The following is a 21,634-nucleotide window of genomic DNA, read 5'->3' on the forward strand; positions in this document are numbered from 1 at the left end:
CAGATAATATAGGAAATGCTGTTAAATATGTCATATACAAATATGACACGCATGCCCTTGCTCTAGTGAATGTTAGTCCAAACAGTAGAAAATTTCCTTGCATTACAGTCAACATATTCCCCAGTCCCACCACAACTGTGGGTGGAGAAAGGAATGAAGAGAAGCGTTTGGGGAAAGTGACTTCACAGTGATGCTCTGCAGGTCGTCACTTTTTCTGTAGCTGCTGAATCTTGGAAGTGATCTTCAAAATTTTATATATAATAGTGATGTTTTCATGCCTAGAAATGGAGATTAATGTTTCTATTTATAATCTCAAGACATTCTGAATAGTAAATTTGTAGTTAACAAGCTAATTGCCTACTTTTGCCCTTGTGTGTAGTATGATTGAGCCGTGATACCATTCTGGTCACCATTTTTCTGAAATAAACCAATTTAATTTCCAATTTAAAAGGAGTCTCATTTAGAGTAAATTTACAATACAGAAATGTGTACTCAATGGTAATGAGTTACACAAAATAAATGTATATTTATTACACAGTTCCAAAAAATACAAAAATGTAGGATAGCAAGAAGCAATTGCTGAAAACTAAAGCTTTTGTTAGCAATCTAGCATGGCAATGAGAGTGATAACACGTCTCAGATTGCATACATATGCTTAATTTCTTTAATGGAGATTTCAATCCTAAGTTTTACATCAAATTAATAAATTCTGCTGAATTCCAGTCCCTTGTCCAGCTCTCCATGAGTTTTAGTTATTACTGCTTGCACACTTGGTAGAAATCCTCCCTTCGATATTCTGGTGTATGGTCTTCCTGAAACGCTGCAAACATACGTTATCTGGCTGGTACCTCGTTGAAGTACACAACAATTTGTATTGTTGGTGCTAGAGACTGGCTATAGCATTACTAACAAGGCAATTCTATTCAACATCCCAAAAGGGGCAATTAATCACAAATTTTGGAGGGATGCAGAAAATGGAGAGCAACCTTGCTAAGATTTTGGTCATCTGTGGGTCCTGAATGGTGTTGAATTTAATTATACATATGAAAGTGACGCGAGAACATCTGAATTTGTTGCTGTAGAAGAACCTTAAGAAATTCGAGTATAAGTCCAAGGTTGGCTGAAAAGAGCCTAACAATATGAAGGTTACGCATCCCAGTAGATGAAATCATTGTTGGACTGAAACTTTGAGGGGGATCAGTTCACTTTCCCGTGCTTGCTCCCTCATCATGATACAACTAGGTAGCCACTTTCTAAACCTTTCTGGCCACCACCTGCATCAAAAGTACAAAATCAAGAAAGAAAAGAAGTTAATTACATATAAATTTGAAGTAGATGTAATACTGGAATACTCTCTTATAGTTGTCAGTGGACTGCAAAAATAGAGATATTTGTTATTAACTTTTGATACTTGTAGGATTGAATGGGCTTCAAAGCATTTTCAGGCAGCAAGGCTATCTAAGCATGTTTCTTAGTGTATATCTCCCTTGTAGACATTGATACTAAAGGTAGAACTGTATCAGTTTCTGTGAAAGTGATATTCTGAAGAGAACACAGTGCACAAACAAAGGCCCCACATAGGCGATACAGAAAATAAGTCTTAGATAATGAGGATTGTCTTTAAAGAAAACTGCACATAATACAGCAATATGTGGCAATAAAAGTTGCAAGAAAAAACTGCCGGCTCTATTAGCATATAGAAAGAAACAATGAAGAGTTATGAAGTTGGGCAGCTCACCGATTGGTTTTTTCCTGAATCGTGCGGCGCACTGAAGAATTTAGTCCATATGCCAAGGAATTAAACAAGCCCTGAGAAATCAAACAAGCCCTGAGAAATCAATTCAAATGACAAAGCAAGAAATCATGATAAAAGTTGCTAATGATTATATATATTGGTATCAAATAAGTAGTATCTAAACCAGAAAATAGTTCTAATAAATTTAAAAGAAGAAAAATCATATAATATTTAGGATGTCAAGCTCATAAACTCAGAACAAAACACCATCTAGGTTATGTAATAGTGTCAAAATCCATCGACTAGCACAGAGATGAGATAAATAAAAATTAAGAAAACAAGAGATTGCTGAAATGGTATTTATCTGGTGCATATTTCGTGATTGCTAGGCTACTAGCATATTCATGCTCTAGTGATGCAAGGCCTATGCTACTTAATGAATACAAAGCATTTCCCTATAAGGTTGCATTATGCAAAGGGGTCATGTATAAGAGAAGGAATTTGATGTAAAAAAATTCAATGAAGTGAGAAATTCCACTCACGAGAGTCTAGTTCATACAGACAACGAACAAAATCAAAATCAAACTCTACCTATCTTTTAGTAATAATATAATAAGACTTTATAGTTTTAAGGAGGAAAACTTCCTCAACAAATTGTCAAACTCTCCTAAACAAGGAATAAGTTGTAAACTTCCCCAGAAATTAACAAAATGGGAATTAAAATAATAAATTAATCCACTTAGATTAATAAATAAAAATGAAACAATATCAGAAAATCAGTTTGAAAACTAGGCATTTATGTGTGAATGTTCTTATCAATGCCCCATAAATTATTAGGAGTAAAATAAAAGGTGGAATTTGTTCCAAAAAATTTCTGAAAAACTACAGAACCATTCCATTGCATGGGCTAGAACTTACCATCAAGGCTGCTGTTCCAACATCCAGAAAAGAAAGCCAAAAAATCTTTTTGTTTGGTTCAATAAAATCATGCATACGATTCAGAGTGGAAAATGTCCAACAGCCTATCAATATCAGAGGGTAGTAGCCCCATCGGTTCACTGCCTGGAGAAACAACAATGCACTAAATTTAAATGCTTTTGAAATTAAATTAGATAATCCATCATGCAGCCAACTGATATTTGCACTGCTATGCTAAATGGTTTTAAGATATTATTGTAATTCTTTTCAATGTAGATTGTATCAAAGATTTTTTTCCATCAACGCTTTGGATCACACTACCCAGAAAGAATTACAATAATTTCTATGGATCATGGAAATCTGATATCATTGGTTTTAAAATATGTACGCGAAATTTAACACACTGCAATTCCTTCAGATAGAGATAACTCTATGGGATACAACTCAACTAAGCTATAAGTGTAGACCGACAGATTTTGAACAGATTTTGAATCAAACAAGCATTTTGTGTCTGTGTTATATAAGACATTGTAATCTGTCACAAACCATTTCAGGGTACTTATTGAAAAAGCTTGCAACTGCAGGAAAATAAGTTATAAATAAACAGAGAGCAAGGAAATGAATATTCTAGAATCTAATCAGCTGTACTTTTATTGTTTGCAGGCTATATTTCTAACATGCAGGCAGATTGGCCTTCAAAATAATCAAGATGAAGAAACAATATGTATTATGCAAATCTAAACATGCAAAGTAATCTCGTATCTTGTACCCACCTTCATATCAGCCTTTGCATCAACTTGTAATTGTCGATCTGACATGCCTGCTGCCATCTGCCAGAAAATAAAAAGACAACGTTAATGGGCATGAGAAGCTGCATTAAGCTGAGAGGTTAGAATTTGAGATGTAGCAAGATGAGTTAATGGCTTCTTGGATTTGCATAAGACATTTGTATCAGACCAAAACACTCTAAGGAATGTTAGTAATAGTTGTCACAATTCTGCAGGTTTGAAATAGCATTTTCTCCTTTGTTTGACTTCCCTGCTGTACACACTTGTAGCATATCACTTGTTATGTACCACTGTGACTCCAAAATCTAAGGGCTCGCTATAAAACAAAAAAATAAGAGAACCTGTAAGGCACTCATTACAACAGTCTTTACTAGAAAATTTTGAATTAGAGATATCAACTACTTTAAAATAAAAAGACAGTAGAAAAGCTTCTGTGAAACAGAGTTGACACCGATATTACCAACAATGTGGATAGATGATAAACTACTTTGCTTCTGCTGCCCAGAAGATAGAATGAACTGTATACAAATATCAGAAAAAAACGAAACCTCACCAAACTTGGGTAACATCTAGAGTAGAACTGCCAACACATTATTAAAAAGTTGAGTAGTAAAGTAATCAGGATTTGTATAGGAAAAAATGCAGACTATCCATCCAATTATATGCAAACACGTTAAAACAATATTTTCTACAAGAATAATTATAATGTTTTGAAATTTCAAAAGAAAGTATCCTAATGGCTTTAACATTGCACTTGTGAAAATGCAGCAGTTGGGTTTCTATCCAAACACTATATCCTAAGGAAAAATCAGTTTTTAAGCCTGCTTAAGATATTAAAATATGACAGACAAATTAGCAGGATTATTTTAAAACAAAGGTAGGTTCTGATCTCTACAACACCTGATTCTAAAATGACCTAGTTTTTGTTGTTTTTGGAATGGATGTTGATAACTGTTCTATTAAAGTGCGACAGACTACAAACAAAAAATCCATATACGTACCCTAGTAGCATTGTTGAGCATACGAATGACTTGGAAATATGTGAAACTGTTGAAGAGAATGGCTCCCCATAGTGGAGAATAGAAGGTGATAAATTGGAGAACCTGCACAATTTTTTTAATAAAATGCTGTTTGTTAGGAACTTATGTCCATGTTTGTTACATATACATCAACAGGCTTAAACACACAGGCTCATGAGCCAATAAGTATATACCTAAACAGAAGCACCAAACTTATAGTTCATCCATGTAACGGGCCATTATTTCAACTTTTAATATAAATGCTCAGAAAACAATGTTAATAATATACAACAGATTAATTAAATATATGGAAACTAAGTAATGAAGTTAAGAACACAGCTGTTTGGCATATGCATTATAGATTTAGTTTCTATCTGTAGGATGCCTCTACTAACAACATAGAAAAGTTAAATTGCTCAAATCTTGCTCTTACAATTTGATCGACAACATATTTAATATGCTACAATGCTAAAGGAGATAGAAAACAAATCAAATGAGCAACATGCCTTATAGAATTAAGTGTGATGACTACATATAGTTAAGTTCTTAAACAAAACTATATGCTACCAGTCACTGATGTAGGAGTCACAAAACAAGCACGAAGAGGAATGAAACAATATTTTAATGGAGAAATTTTTTGCCAATAAATAAAAGAAAAATAACATCAAAAAGAGCATGCTCTTTATAAGAAAGACCCATAAATACAATATAGTATCCCGTGGCTGCAGTTGCAGGGATAGTAGTTCCATAGATTTAACAGAATTTTCGTGTTTACCATACTAAACAGTCCAATGTGCTGTAATACTTTGTAATACTTTATATATAACTTAAAGGGGAAGAATAAGAATTGTGTTGCAGGCATTTACATCCTGCTTTGGTAAGGTTAGAATTTCAAAACTTATGACCTGCCTTCATGTCTGGTCTGTTTATACTTCAATGCAAGAGGCGACCATAGGATATCACAAGAATATGCAAATAGCAGATACTGATAGCTCTAATCACTGGAAATTTCAGTTCTTCATTAGGTTCCAGTTAAGTTGTAGCCATACACAATTAGATCTACAAACTCATTATCCCTGACCAATAAATGATGGGCTCAACCTCTGATATAATCAGACCATGGAATGGTGGAGAATTCTCTGACAGCAACATCAAGCTTCCTAACTTTCACCTTGCAAATGTTACATTTGGTACTTATCCAAAATTATCAATGGTGTGATTACACACACCAGATTGGTGCTCTCAATCGGCATGTATGGGTCTGACAATACTACAAAAATGCAACAGTGAAAAAACAAAAACTGTAGAAGTCAAATATAGAAATGTGGATATAATAAATCAATAACATAAGCAAAATATACTTATCGATCTACAAAAATTAACATAAATCAAATAGTTCAAAAATACCAATTAAATCTTATTCAAATTAGAAACTCCCTACAGGTGCCAGGTACAGATAAGAGTGAATGGACACAGAGGATTGGTGCAAAAACTTACCAAGTTTTTAAACTCAACCTTTTCATGTGTGATCTTTCTAGAACTTCACTTGCATTCCAATTACCTTCTGTACACTAGGCTTTAGCCAATACAATTCTTTAGTCTTAGTTTCTAAAGTAACCATTAGAAAGCAGCTATGTGTGTCCTTACTTTTATCTTTATTTAGCAGTCCACACTTGAATCAAAAGTTTACTCAATAAATTGTATGCTCAATCACACTAACAAGTTCTTGTTAAGTATTTTTTATTATACAATGGAGTCAAGTAAAGTGTAAACTTGGTAAATTCCATAGAAGGAAGTCGATTTCCCATTGAAGCATACAAGAAGTTAATAAGAAATTACCTTTCCAGCCCGTGTTGTTTGAATCCAGCACCAAACACCTGTTTGTCCATAACCATCTCCAATAGAAGGTATGATGATCATAACAAGGGAAGTTCCTGATATGTTGCAGAGAAGGGAAAAATATTAAAAATATATACAGTCAATAAGCAGTAAACATAAGATGATAACTAATTGGTTCCTATAAAAATAATGAAACTATAATCCTGGCTAGGAATAGGATCTAGGCAGACAGCCTGCAGGTCAAGATCTGATCTGTATTACTACAATACACAAAAGGATTTTAGATTGAATGTTAGTTCAGTGACAGAGATATGTAACAAAGCTAGCAAGTCCTAACAGTCACAAGCAGATCTAAATACAATTGCAAGGAATATTCATGAGACATTCTTGATGCAGGCAATCTGATAATTGTATTAGGTCATGGGTGGGGAACTAGGGTCATTCTCAATAGTTTTGAAAGTGGTCAGAAATGTGCTTTACTAAAATTAGAAAATATTAATGATTACTAATTAGAGACGGTCCTCATTGCCAGCTGCCTGTGACCAGATCCCACCTCAAATCAGATTGTATCTGCAACACTCACTCTTGTGTTTGCCTTGTATGCTTTCGGAATCATATGATAAAGGTTGTATTGCATGTATTATTTGGTTGATGATTGATATGTTATAAATTATAAACCATTGCATCAAATTTTTCTATGAGGTTTGTAATAGGTGGAGGACTAACGTCATTCAACGATAACCTTTTCAGTGGTCAGAAATGTGTTCTACTAAACTTAGAGAGTATTAATGATTAGAGATGGTAATTGCCAACTGACTGTAACCAGATTCCACCTCAAATCAGATGTCTCTGTAATGCTCATACTTGTGTTTGCCTTTTGTACTTTCTGACTCATATGATAGAGGTTGTATTATCAGTGCACAATTTAATGATGATTCATATGCTGTAATCCATTGCATGGAATCTTCTGGTGAGGTGTGGCATGCCTTTGAGGTGTACTTATGTTGTATTTTTGAATGATTTTGCGAAGATACTTGTTATGAGTAATGACTATCGAGGTGTTTCCAATGAGTTACGTTTTGACATTGGTTTCTCAACTATGCATTATGGGGTGCATATGTTGTGCCCATGTATTTAGATTATTTGACTGTTTCAACATTATATTTTATTGTTGATTGTTCATATTATTCCTAGATCATGTTAGTCATAGATGTTTTAGGGTAGATGAGATGAACTAATATCATGTTATGATTTAGACCACAAGGATTATCATTAGACTATGTTGCTTTAGCTGTTATTATGTGGAGCAGGTATGCCTGAGGTTTGACTTGAGTGTGCATGAGATTTACAGGTAAAAAACCAATGGTTGGGATGTGGAGAAGTTGACATGGGTTTTGTTTAGCCATCTCACTCTAATTAGCCCCTGTTAACCTTTGTGTTAACCCAAATCTAAACCAATAACGATCCAAATCTATATGTTTTGAAAACCCATAGGTGTATGTGGGTCATCTGTGCTGCATTTCTTTTAATATTAATGTGTCAGAAAAGATAATATCTATGCCTGACTAGAAAAAAGGTTTGTTAGATTATATTGTTTCATTTAGAAGAAAATTAAATGAATTTAATTACTTTGAAAAAATATAAAATTGATCGTAGTAAAATAATTGCTTGTTGCAAAGTTATTTAAATTATTTTCAACTATATAGTTTTATTAAATCAAATTACATTTATTTAAATATTAATTAAATGTACTGTTAGCCAAAATAAATAATAACAAATATAACAAATAGAAAAATAGAAAAGAAATGTAAAAGGGAAAAGACATAAATTAAAAACTTCTTATTCACTCGCTCACTTCAGCATCAACTTCTTCAAAATCCCATTCTTTGCTCCTCTCAGAAAAAAATGATTTTGAGGCAAATGGATGAAATGGCTTAAAGTTGGATTTGGATTGCATGTTGGAGTGATAATGCTTGCCGGTGGATAAGAGTTGCATAGATATGTATTTTCTGCAAAGGAAGAATTACTCCACTGTGTGATCTTGAAAAAAGTGGTAATTTTCTTATTAAATTTGTAATTAAAATGAAATCCTTCCCTTTAGCCATGCCCGGTTTAGATGGTAATATGGCATCATTCTATAAAATATTTAGAATATTAGTTTATAGATTTTTATAATGTTTTGCATTTTTCCAAAATGGGGTTTTGAGGGCAAAGTTCCTGCAAAATGTTCTTACATCACATGCATTCGAATTTTGAAAAATTGACTTCGGAAAAAGAAGTTTGTGCATTTCTAGATCAAAAGAGTATCTTTGAGTTTTTTAAATTTCTTCTGTTTTAAATGTTAGAAAAATAAGGGAAAACTGAAGATATCATGATTAATGGAGGCATGCGATTTTTAATATTTTGACCTCCTTGAAGAGAACTGTCAAAATTGCATTTAAGACCTCATGCGAATGAATTATGTCTCAGAAAATATCATTGAAAGCCTAGTTGTGCTTGCTAAAACCATCAGAAATTCAGCATTGAGTCTCACCAAGATGACACACTTGCCTTAGCTGATGTTAGCTTCAATGATGCTCAAGAGCATGCATAAATAATTTTGTAGGTTTGTCCAAATCTGATTCCGATTCTTCTGAAATCTAATAAGAATGGGAACCTCTTAAAATGATGTGCTTAAGCATCACAGACCAAAGCCCTTCGATCGGAACACACCTTCCTTACTAGATTTTTGGCAAGTTTGAGGACCCCTTGATTGTTGCAAAAGACAGGTGAAGGGCCTACCTGAAGCATATGGATGTCGAAATGCATCCTACAAAGCCAAACCTTACAACCTGCTTTGACTCTTTCTCCATATTCAACTTCTATTAAGGAAAGAGATAAAATTTGCTGCTTCTTACGAGTCTAACTAAAACCACGCCCCCAAACTAAAGACATACCCAAAAGTAGACTTTTTGTCATTAACTGAGCCTCCCCAATCCAATTCTATGTAACTGATAAGTTGAGCATCTTTGGTTCATCCATAGAGGAGATCAATATCAGGAGCTCACTTGACATAGCATAGGACACGCTTCATTGCAGCCCAATGATCTGAAGTGGGAGTTGTCATGAAGTAAGATATATAACTCTCTGCAAAGCTGAGATCAAGTCTAGTGGGGGTGAGATATATCATACTAACCACTAGTAATATGAACGTGGATTCATTCTCAGCAAGAGAACCAGATTTGGATGATAACTTGATATCAAACTCTATAGGTTTAAATGCAGGTTTACAATCTTGCATTTTGAATTTGTCCAGCAAAGCTTATGCAAACTTAGATTGAGAGATGAAGATCCCATTTGACTATTGCCAAACACCAACACCTAGACAGTAATGAAGAAGTCCAAGGTAGGTCATGGTAAAAGACTGATACAGATTTTTTTTGATTCCCCAAATCAATGATTCAGAACTGCTAGTGATAATCAAATAATCAACATATATATAGCTAGAATGATGATATCTCTGCCAGTAGTCTTGACATTCAAATTTGAGTTAGGACTTCTCGGGAAACCCTAATCAATGAGGTAATTATCACTTTTCATGTACTATGCCCAATAGCTTGTTTGAGGCCATAGAGTGCTTTCACCAGTTTGAGTACCTGGTGTTCTTTACCAGCAACATTGAATCCAGGAGGTAGCGTCATGTATACTTCTTCCTGTAACTCACCATTCAAGAACACAGCCTTGATGTCCATTTGATGGACCTTCCAATCACACCGAGCTGTCATGACAAGAACTAATCTGATGGTGCTCGTCTTTGGATGAGCCTTTTGACATTGTAGACCCATTTGCAACCATTGTGATTCTTTCTTTAAGGAAGATCTGACAAAACCCAAGTGTTATTTTTCATCAAGCTATGATGCTCATTCTACATAGCTTCTTCCTAATCATGTATTCCTTTTGCCTATGTACACGCTTGAGGTTCATATACACTGTGATTGTCGGCCACGAGGGCAAAATTTACCAAGTCATAAGGTTTGCTCTTCAACCAAGCAGTTCTACCCTCGATCAACTCATCATCATGAAGATCACCAATCATCATAGCCCACCTCTTAAGCCGAAGAGTAGAAGTGCTTACATCTAAAACTGGAGGTGCAAGCAAATCATCATCATCAAACCAAATATCGGATGAATCTTGAGAAAAACCAAGTGGTGTGGTTGCATGTATAGGTGAGCCTACTGGAGGAAAGGTAGGAACAAGAATAACTGGAGCCTTCTCACCTGAAGCCCTCTTGTCAAGTGGACCTTAGGAACAAGAATAACTGGAGCCTTCTCACCTGAAGCCCTCTCCTCAAGTGGACCTAATGGGAGATGTATATCCAAGTCTCGAGCTTAAAGAGATTGATCCTCTATATTCATAACTAGAGGAGAGAGCTGAAATGGTCTGCATTCCTCATCAAAGACCACATCACTATTGAAGAAAAGATTAAATTAAAGCTATCCAATTTGCACAATCCATAAGAATAATGCTAAAGAGTTTTAGATTTGATTGTATGCCAATTTTTAACATCAATGTTTCAAATCACACTATTTAATTCATCATCAAAATGCAAGCAAGAGAATAAAAAGAGAAATTGATGAAGAAGAGACGATTAGTATGATGAAGAAGAGATGATAGTCTCGATGTCAACTAGGCAATAGGTTTTGTGATTATCACTGTAGCCAATTAGCAGGACTTCTTGGCTCTTGGCATCTATCTTGGTGTGTTTAGCATCAAGGATCCATACAAATGCAGTGGAGCCAAAAAAATTGAGTGTGGGATGACTAATTTTGGGCTTCTGCCCTGACTATGCCTCTTCCAGAGTCTGCTTCTTGACAATCATTGTAAAAGAATGATTTTGAAGAGAGACAATACTGTGGACAGATTCAGCCCAAAACTTCTTTGGAACCTACTTATGTGATCATGTTGTTAGACACTCAACAAGACCATTTTGCTAAGGGGTGTATGGTGTTGTTACTTGGCGCTTTATGCCATGTTGATCACAAAAATGAGAGAAGGCAAAGAAACAAAACTCAGCCCCATTGTTAATTCTAAGAGTAATAATGATTTGAACTTTTGAACTACAACAAATGCCTCTGATTTTTGATGAAGGAAATACACCCACATTTAACAATTAAAATCATCAACAGAAAACAAAAATAACTAGACCCAGTAACTGAGATAGTAGCCATTGGTCCACAAACATCAACATGGACCAATTGTAATACCTTAGAAGCTCTGCAGGTTTCGCCATCTGAAAAAGGAGTGCAATGTTGCTTCCTAGCTTGACAAGCTTTGCAAACTCCAAGATTCTAGGTCTAAAACGATGCAGTCCAATTGTTAAAATAGGAAATACTGAGAGGGGGGTGGGGGGTGACTCGATGTTTCACAAACTTTTGACCAACTATGGATATCTTTAACAATCTTTAAACATGCATATAAGACCAAGCTCAAAATAAATATAACAATAACACAATGCAACGTATAACACCATTATTTGTTAACTAGGGAAACCCTGGCCAACGGAAAACCCCGGTGGGGATGGTACCCACAAAATGATCCACTAATCAAAAATATCTTGTGAAAGATATTTACCCTGTTAGGATTCTATTACATCCGTATAGTGTATATGTCCTTGTTAGAGGACTAGGCCTTGTTAGAAGCCTCAACCCTATTAGGAGTTGGTATTACAATTACCAAAGTACCAAGCTAAGCCCGTTGCTCAAACATGCAAACACAATAGTACAATCTTTATACAAAAGGTAATGATACAAAAGCCTTTCTGACAGTGCTAATATCTTCACTATTTGATTTGTCCTTTGTAGCTCTCTTCACAAAATTGATCACGCATCAAGTTCGCATCAATACTGATCATACCAAGTGCGCATTCAAACATTATATCATTACAACACAATGCCACACTTCTGACAAACAAAAGTGTCTTCCTTTATACCCAACTACTTAACCAATCAGCCTTCAAAACCAGCACGTTTCCCAAAACTTGAAATTTCCTTTTGCTAAGTGAGGGTTAACATTTTAGATGTCGTCCCAATCTTGTTAAGTCATTATTTTGGTAAACCAAAACAATCCCTTAACCAAAATGCCTTTACTCTATCGTCTGCTCTATTCAACCTGCTATGACCTGGACTTGGAAAACTGTGCATAACTCTGTTCCTACATCGAATATTCTTAAGCGCTTTAACCACGTTCTTATTACATCATGTACTTGCTTCCCTCAATTGCTTCTAGTAAATTGCGCTAAAGCAAAATGCAAACTGTTTGCTGGTTTCATTAATAATACCTAGACAATTTTTGAAGTTCAAGTATCCAAAACTTAGTATCAAGTTTTGTCTTCTTCACAATAGATATATGTTGCCATAAATGAGAACCCTATATCATCCTTACATATCCTCCCAGCCAAATTGCTAACAATCTCCCCCTTTGATATTGATGGTAACATATGGGAAAATTGGCTAAGTCCCCAAAATCCTCAAAATTACAAAACTTGTGAAGTTCTTTACATGGCCAAACAAAATTTGCAAAATGTGGATCATTTGATATATTTACCATCTTTACATCTTATATTCATAATTTACTCCCCCTTTCACTATACTTTATCCTACTTATAGCTTCTTGCAATAACGTATACATAGCAGTTACAATTTTCCTTAGTATTAACCTCCTTTGACATCAATGGCAAAGGTGAGACAAAATTTTATATAAATGTCAAAAAAATTGTTACCTTCTCTTCTTCATCAAGCTTGCTTACTGTTAATGAGTGTCATGCACTCTCCCAAGTTCTGCTTCAAGTTGTTGAACTCTTTCTCCCAATTGTCCTTTACTGTCTCATCTATGTTAATAAGTGCACATAAACCATAGGACACAAATTCTAATACATTAAGATCAGAGTAGACAAATTTCGCAAAAGATTCTTTTGCATCTGTACATTCTTTAAGCTGCCTCTGCACATGGTCAATTTTCAATGTCAGGTGCTCCCTTAATAATGAAAACTTCTTTACAGTCCTTTCCTTCTACAACTCTAAAAACCTCAGCTCATCACGAGCACTGCTAATCCATGTCTCCAAGTCTATGATCTGAGCATTTGGATTTGACAATTCATTCACAGTGCTCTTCAACTCTGTCTCCTTGTCCTTAATTTTATTTTGAATGCCTTTTGTGTACTCAAAAGACAAAGCACATTTACCATATAATTCTTTGCCTTTTTGCAGGCATCTTCTAAATTCATTGATGCAAATGTCATGAAGTGATAAGTCTACAACAATGTTATTGCAAACATTGCTAAACAAGTTTGCATCATGATTGGCTTGAGCTTTTGCTGTAGCAACTTCAACTAGTGTAGAGAACCCTTTATCAAATTTTGTCATTTCTTTCTTTGCTCTCTTCTCAATGTCAGACTCACTGATCTGAATCTGAGTAATATCTTGCATTTTGTTTGTCATCTTCTCAAGTGTCCCTGAGGCACTCTTACTCATTTTCCCTGATTCTTCAGCAATCTTTCCAAGTGAAAATGTTGTTAATTACAGATACTTTTGGATGTCCATGTTTACCATCACACATCCTAGTAACATCTTGTGCCAAATTCGTGATTAGTGCTTCAAGAGGGGATCTCAAAGGACTAGCTTGTGTTGTCTCTACTGCCTTAGCAAGTGTATGCACAACTGCTATTTGTCTCTCAGCTGCAAATCCTTGTTGTTCTGGTGGCTGTGATGGCTGCGTGTCCATCTGATTGTTCTATTCTTGCACTTTTTTGTCTTTCTTCTTTCTTTCCTTCTTTCTTTGTCTTCTTGAAAGAAATATCATTGAATGTGACTTTATTAACTATGTTTGACCATTTTGTTGTATAGTCAAACTCTGCACTCACAGGGGTCGGCATCAAAGATAATTCTATGGATGCTCCTTGTCCGTGCACAACTGTAGATTCCTGGTGACTCACTTTATTATCTTGTCCACCAGAGCTGGAGTAATCTTCAATGCTGACTGCTTCCATATTGCCAACTCCATCATCCTTCTAAGCTGCAGAGGCGTCATCTTTAGCAGTAGCAAAGGGATCTTCACTAGTATCAATGGTGATTGTTGTTCCCCCTATCATCATGGAGTCATCTTTCCTCATTTGGTGCAAATTCTGCATCCATTACAGTATCATCTTGCTAATCTTCTGTTGTTGTTGCTGCTAGAGTAGAAGTAGACTCTGTCATAACTTTTACTATTGCCTCCTATGTTTCCTTGATTACTTCATCATACATGCCTGCCATTACTTGAATTATTTCCTTTCTCAGTAGGGGCTCCAATTTCCTCTTAATATCCTCCATTTGATTATCACTGTCTAGGGTCTATAGTTTCTGAATTACATTTTCTCTTATTTTCTTCTCTTCCTCATCAGCTCTCTTCTTTCTTATTTTCAGCCTTTCTTATAATTCATCAGGTACATTTCCATGTATATGTATAAAGTATTGCTTGAAATCAATCATATTCCTTGTCATTGCATTCTCCAACTGCCTCTTTTGTAAATGATCATATAAGTCATAATACTTCTTTAACCGAGTTAGGTTCCCATCTTTGATTATCATTTGATTCATTCTGCCAATTTCTGGTTTCCATCTCTTCTTCCTCTCACTGCTCTCTGCTTGTTGTGGTTGTGGTAGTGTCTGTGGCTGAGATTGAGGTGGGGTAATCTGCTCTCTCATCTTCCTTGGTGTACTTTTCTTTACTTCTGTTGTAGCCTTCTTCCCAACATAGGTCATTAACACCTTTGGCTTCTTTTTAGGTCTTGGCCCACTAGCCATTTCCTTATTCTTCTTGATTTCTTAGGTGTTATTTCTTCCTTTTTCTCTTCCTCATTTTCTTGCTTAAAACAGGTACAAGTATTACTGATGGTGAGGTCCTTGTAGACCTTGAAACTGGCGTGCTCATCTCACTGATCACTGTTACATCTTCCTCCTCTTCTGACTCTGCTTTAGGTACAAAGGGAATAGCACTAATAGGTGCTAAACAGGTAGGTGTTGCTAATGGTGGACTACTCGGTGCAACAGATAAAGGTTGTACTAGTAAGATGTTAAAATGGCCCGCTACCTTCATCTTTGTTGCAATTTGTTTTGCCTTCACATATTCTTTTTTTGTCGTCTTTATTTCCTTAAGCATTTTCTTCACAACTTTCTCTATTGATTTTTTGGTGCCTTAGATATCTTCAATTGACGTGCCTCAGTCAATCTTTCTTCTACAGTTCCCCATTCCTCACTCTCATCATCAACATCTCCCTTCAATAATTTTGTAGCATACTCGATTATTTCTGCCTCAGTGACTTCATAGCCCAAGGGGTCAACAAACATTACTCTATGAGTAACTGCCTCCACACATATCTTATGAATTTCAACCATAAAACATATTTGATTCTTGTATCTCTCAACAACCGACTTTGGTATCCTTGCTCTTCATTTCATCTCAGATTGGAATGATCTTATAAAAAAATTTATAGTCATAATCATATAGTCTTCAGGTGTTTTCCTATAGAAGTAGCTCACCAAATTCATTGAGCATTTATTTGAATTCCATTTTGACTATGGCATATTTGGGAATCTTTTCATGATATGAAAGAATAGGTATGTGATCAGAAACCCAAATCTAAAGATTGTATATTTGTTTTTCTTAGATCTCTCCAAGTTATCAAGAAGTTGTTGCTTCAAGATCTCACAAAGGTTAACTTCAGTTCTGCCAACACACATCTTGTATGCAGCATTAATGAAGCCTACGGAAACTTTATCTTCTCTTCAACTTGAATTCATCTTATAGGCTAAGATTTTGCTGATAAATCTCACATCCTCTTGTTGAATTAGACTTAACATCATGCCTCTTACCATTCCATTTTGTCTTGGTGTTAGCTTCAACTACTTTCTTCAGATTCTTCTCATTTATAGGTATTTTGCCCTTGTTGCTCAGTCTAGTCACCTCAAGAAGTAGGTCACTTGTTATGTCAACTACTTGTTCTCCTATCCAAAATTTATTGTCAGAGATTTTGCTCAGAATGATTCTTGCCCACTCTTCATTCTCAAATTCGTGGCGATACAAAAATTGTCCAATCCTTAACTGACCTAAATAGTTAAACTCATCCTTAAAGCTCATGTCTTGCTTGTAGATTTTCTCAAATTCCTTTAATATGTCAGAATCTCCTAAGGTTTCAAATTTACAGTGGATATATAATTGCACATCCTTTACAATTACTACTCCATCTAGAATTTGCAAGAATGCCCCAACAAGGTCGTCTCCTAATTGTGCAATTAAACTTCTTTTGAACTTATATCTAGGTTTCTCCATAATATCATGAAATAACGACTGATCCATTTTTACAAAATTCATATGACTTCACAGTTAACTCTCAACGATGCAGATATATACCTTGAAACTGTGATATTAGGGCTTTAGCACAAACTCTTTGAATTTGCTTGTAAAACACTTCAATTCTCTTTCAAATCACTCTTCAATCTCCTCCACAAATTTCTCTTGGCTCTCGACACTCGAATGATGGCTCATTACTTTGATTTTAGTCCTTTTATTCACCACAAGTCGGATTTGCATTAATTGTACCACGCAAACTCAAAAAGCTGATACTATAACCAGTAAATTGAATTTCTATCCCAAGCTCACATATGATCCTAGAAGTTTATGTGTTCTTGGTTGTAGCTCCCAAACCTCATTTCCATGCTTCTCCTAAGTGTACAAAACTTTATGCCACCATTTCAGGGTCTAATGAATTTCTGTGTAATATCCATTCTTTCTTCTAATGAATTAATTGCTGAAATTGATAAGGGTTTGTTAGCTACTACAACTGATTTCAACTTATTCTCAAATGTGTCACTTGTCTTCTCAACCAATACTTATGTGCTTGTAGGTGTCTTTGCCTTAACAAATGTTTCATTGAAGATTTCTACTTGTTCTTTCACATTATCTTTTCGTCTTTCATTGTTATTTTCATTCCATCTTATATTGTTGTTTGCATTCCTTCTATGGTTCATATTTAGTGTTCTCACATTTGGTGTTCTCATGTTGTTCACCTTACAAAATGTTGATGTATGTCCCAAGTTGTTGCAAATCTGACATGCTATCACATTGTTGTCATAGCTAGGCCCAAATTGATTAGTGTGTAATCTGCAATCCCTAGCAATATGTCCAAAATTGTTGCACTTATAACATATAACTCCATTTCTTATGACATATGTTGCTCCCAGTGGTCTACTAGCTGTAGGGTTAGTACTTCCATACATTCCATTATTATTATATCTAGGTTTCCTACATTCATTACCTCTATGTCCATAAGCAAAGCAATTATAACAATAACTAGAGAAGGATTTAGAATACTTACCTGTATAGTCCTTCATGTGACCAATTTAATTGCATGCAAAGCATGTTCGATTAAATTGTTCCTTCACCTCCTTAGGGTGTTCAAATTGATCAGGTTGATTAGGTACTACTTTGTTCAGATCTTGTTGTTCAGGTTGTTGGTTCACTAGATTTGGTTCCTCAGTAACTTCAAATCCTTGAGATGATTCTCCTTCAACCTATCCAATCCTTGTTTTATCATAAACAGGGCTTTGTGCCATAATCTGCTCATCAAGCTTTTCAGTGCTAGAATATAACTTCTCAAGATGTTGCTTGGTTTGTGTACGCTCTCATTTAACAATAGTGTTGTACTTCTCAAGTTATATATATTGTAACTTTGTAGTCTCAAGTTCAAATGTCACCTTGGTAAGTTTGGATTTCAGATATGCATTCTCAGATCTCAAATTTGATTGACTTTTCTTCTCATCTTCCATCATACTCATCTTAAGATTGGTAATCTCAAGTTCATGTATTCGATTTTCATTTTTCTTCTTCAATTTAGAAAATGCTTCAAAATCCTTGATCTAATCATGTGACTCTTTCTTCTTGGATTTAGTTAATTCAATTTGTTCCTTCAACTTCTGAATGAAATCTTGTGCATCTCTAAGTTTGATCTTCATCTTCTTTCTATCTTCTGTCACTACATCAAATTCTTCAAGAGCTCCCTCAAGATTCTTCTATAACTGTCATCCATAGAGATCTTACTCAAGCTATTAGGCCTCCTCTGACTAACTATGCTTTGATACCAATTGTTAGAAATAGGGAATACTGAGACGAAGTGATTTAGGGGACTCCCCTTAATACCATAAACTCATAACAGAAACAAAGAAACAACAGCAAATGCGAGAACAAAATATGAACTTATTATTGCCACAAATGCAGAATTCTCAATTACAATATGCTAACACAAATGAGCGCCTTCATTACAGTAATCTACAAGACAGTGCTACAAACTATCACCCAAAGTTGTCTTAGACAATCTTCGGGCCTTTCTTAAATAGGCAGTTTTATGCCGCCCGGGAAGGTTCTAGATGCTTAAACTTAATACCTAAGGCCGACAGACCCTAACAATACACATAGAGTCGGCCAAATACATCTTTGACAAATTATTTTAGAAATTTTGGTAGCCCAACTTCCGAAGGCCATAACTCATGAACCGTTGCTTCGATTGGCTCTTATAACCACTTTTTAGAAACGCCAACTCTTGATCTACAAGCCCTAAATTGCACTAGCGCCCTTTCGTCGAGTTTTCGGACCTCATCTGAGCACTCTAAGGCCTCCAACAATGAGCTTGAAGATTTTTCTGCAAATTTTTTCACTGAAAATCTACAATAACTTCTTTGATACTAATGCTTGAGCAATGAGATTTTTATGGTAGGCTTACAACTCTAAAATGAAGCTTCCTGTAGAAAATGAGAACATTCTGAGTTCATATGACAAACTTACTAAAAATAGTAAATTCCCATAAATAGTAACCACCTTGTCTACTAGTCCTTATTAAAATAGAAAAGGCTAAAAATAAAATATTTTTGGGTCATGCAAAATTGCCCTTACACCCAGGATGCTCTTGCTCGCCATCTGACATACTCCACAACTTTGTACAAACTTCGTCACATCTTGCTGTAACTGTGGCCAGCAATAATTTTCAGCAACCAAAGCTATAGTTTTATCTCTGCCAAAATGTCCAGCCAATCCTCCACTATGCTTCTCCTTGATGAGGTTCTCTCTCATTGAACTTCTTGGAATGCACAACTGGCTTCCTCTGAACAACATATTATCTTGGATCATAAAATCCAACCACTTTGTCCTGTCAAGTGTAACAGGTTTTGTACAAGCCTTCCACACTTCACCAAAATCAGGATCATCTAGATACAATGTACTAAGTTCCTTGAACCCAACCACCTCTATCTGCATTTCTGTCAGCAAAAGTTGTCTTCTACTAAGAGCATCTGCAGCTTTGTTAGACTTCCCACTTCTGTGTTTCAAAACAAATGTATAACTCTGCAAAAACTCAACCCATTTTAAATGTCTTTGGTTCAATTTTCCTTGACTATTCAAATATTGCAAAGCTTGATGAAAAGTATACAAAACAAACTCCTTGGGAAGAAGATAGTGTCTCTACTTCTTCAATGCTTGAACTATAGTCCCCTGCATCAAGTGGTATCAGAGCTATAGAGTTCTTGAGTGTGTGGACAGATCGCCAACTATGAGGCAATTAACCAGGACCGTGGTTTGGGCTGAGCATGTAGACAGATCGCCAATTGTGAGGCAGTTTGCACTAGGGTTTCAGCAGAAGCACAAAAATGCCTCCATGAAGAGAGCGTGGCGGAAGAGCTGCAAGTGTTACACCTGAGGGTTTTCAAGCCCTCCAAAGACAAATGCAAGCATTGGAAGAACAAATGCGTAGAGGAATGAATCTTCCCATAAGAGATGAAAGCGAGGATGATGAAGTAGAAGAAAAAGCCAAAGCAGAGGTAGTTCCAAACCCAAAAGAAGAGAGGCTTTTTAGGGCCATCTCCAAGATTGGAAAAAGACCTAAGTTAGAAGTTCCCACATTTTCAGGAAATCTTAACCCAGAAGAGCTGATTGATTGGATCAATGTACTATAGGAGTACTTTGAGTATGAAGATATTGAGGATCCGGATAGGGTCAAGTTTGCAAAGGCAAAATTGAAGGGACGTGCAAAGATCTGGTGGCAAGAGGTTCAGTTGGAATGAAATAGAAAGGGAAAGGACAAAATCACCAGATGGGATCGAAAGATAGCTAAAATGAAGCGACAATTCATTCCTATGGATTATGAGCTTGATCTATTGAAGAAGATGCAAGGAATGAAGCAAGTGGGAAAATCTGTTCAAGAGTATATCAAGGAGTTCTACCGAGTTCTCATTAGACCGGCCATGTAGAAGTTGATAAAGAGAAAGTCGACTGTTATCTTAATGGGTTAAGGACCAGCATTTAGGACGAGTTGAGTCTGGTTCAGATGAACAATATTGAGGAGGCATACCAGTTTGCCCTAAAAGTTGAGGAGAAACTGAGCAAGAAGTTTGACAATAAGAATAGTGGAAGAGGTCATGGTGGAAGATCTAGCGGACGATCTTATGGAGGGTGTAATGATGATCAAAAGAACAAGTATAAGGCTGGAAGTAGCAACCAAAACCAAAGGGGAAACAATTCCAATCGTTTCCATGATCAAAACAATAGAGATCAAAGAGGAAGAGGTAGAGGACAAGGATCTAGAAGAGGAGGCTTCCGTGGAAAATGTTTTCATTGTGGGGAAGATGGGGATAGAGCATTTGAATGTACCCAGCGCCAAGGAAGGATAGATCGAAGAACAGAAGGTCGGGCGAGAGTTGCACATGTTGATGAAGATGCTAGATCCTCACATTCTGAAGATGCTGAAAGAGAAGTCCTAATTAATAGAAGAGTCCTGCTGAGTGGTGAGAATGAACCTGATCAAAGGAGTCTGTTTTGAACAAGGTGCAGATGTGAAGATAAGTGTTGTGATGTGATCATTGATGGTGGAAGTACTAACAATCTGGTGTCAAAAACGATGGTCACCAAGTTGAAGCTGAAGAGACAGAAACACCCGCGTCCATACCATATTGCTTGGGTGCAAGATGACCACAAGGTTATGGTCAATGAGCAATGCTCAATGAAGTTCAAGATTGGGAGCTACCAGGATGAGGTACTATGTGATATCATACCTAGGCTGTGGCAGTTTGACAGGCATGTTGTACATGATGGGCGAGCAAATACCTACACTCTAACTAAGGATGGAGTGAAACAAAAGTTGAAGTCATTAGAAGGATAAAGAAGAAAAGGTATGTAGTGCTGCTAGAATATGTTTTGTTGATGGAAAAGAGTTTCTTAAAAGTATGAAACATGAGTATATGTGTTTTTCTATAATTCTTAAAGATAGTAAAGAAGA

General features: G+C 35.9%; 1 protein-coding gene across 1 annotated transcript in view; it reads right to left on the reverse strand.

Annotated features, from left to right (window-relative positions):
- Nucleotides 1-412: 412 nt before the first annotated feature.
- Nucleotides 413-21,634, reverse strand: part of GCR1 (G-protein-coupled receptor 1) — an 87,959-nt gene continuing 66,737 nt past the window's right edge. The window contains exons 4-9 of the mRNA XM_089815429.1: nucleotides 6,300-6,394; nucleotides 4,443-4,544; nucleotides 3,427-3,483; nucleotides 2,654-2,797; nucleotides 1,739-1,809; nucleotides 413-1,274 (exon numbers count right to left, since the gene is read on the reverse strand). Coding sequence (XP_089671555.1) covers nucleotides 1,169-1,274; nucleotides 1,739-1,809; nucleotides 2,654-2,797; nucleotides 3,427-3,483; nucleotides 4,443-4,544; nucleotides 6,300-6,394 — 575 coding nt within the window. The 3' untranslated portion in view covers nucleotides 413-1,168. The remainder of the gene's footprint in view (nucleotides 1,275-1,738; nucleotides 1,810-2,653; nucleotides 2,798-3,426; nucleotides 3,484-4,442; nucleotides 4,545-6,299; nucleotides 6,395-21,634) is intronic.

This window comes from Cupressus sempervirens, chromosome 2 (assembly GCF_028749045.1).
Source record: "Cupressus sempervirens isolate cs-2001-9-10 chromosome 2, ASM2874904v1, whole genome shotgun sequence".
Classification (NCBI taxonomy): Eukaryota; Viridiplantae; Streptophyta; class Pinopsida; order Cupressales; family Cupressaceae; genus Cupressus; species Cupressus sempervirens.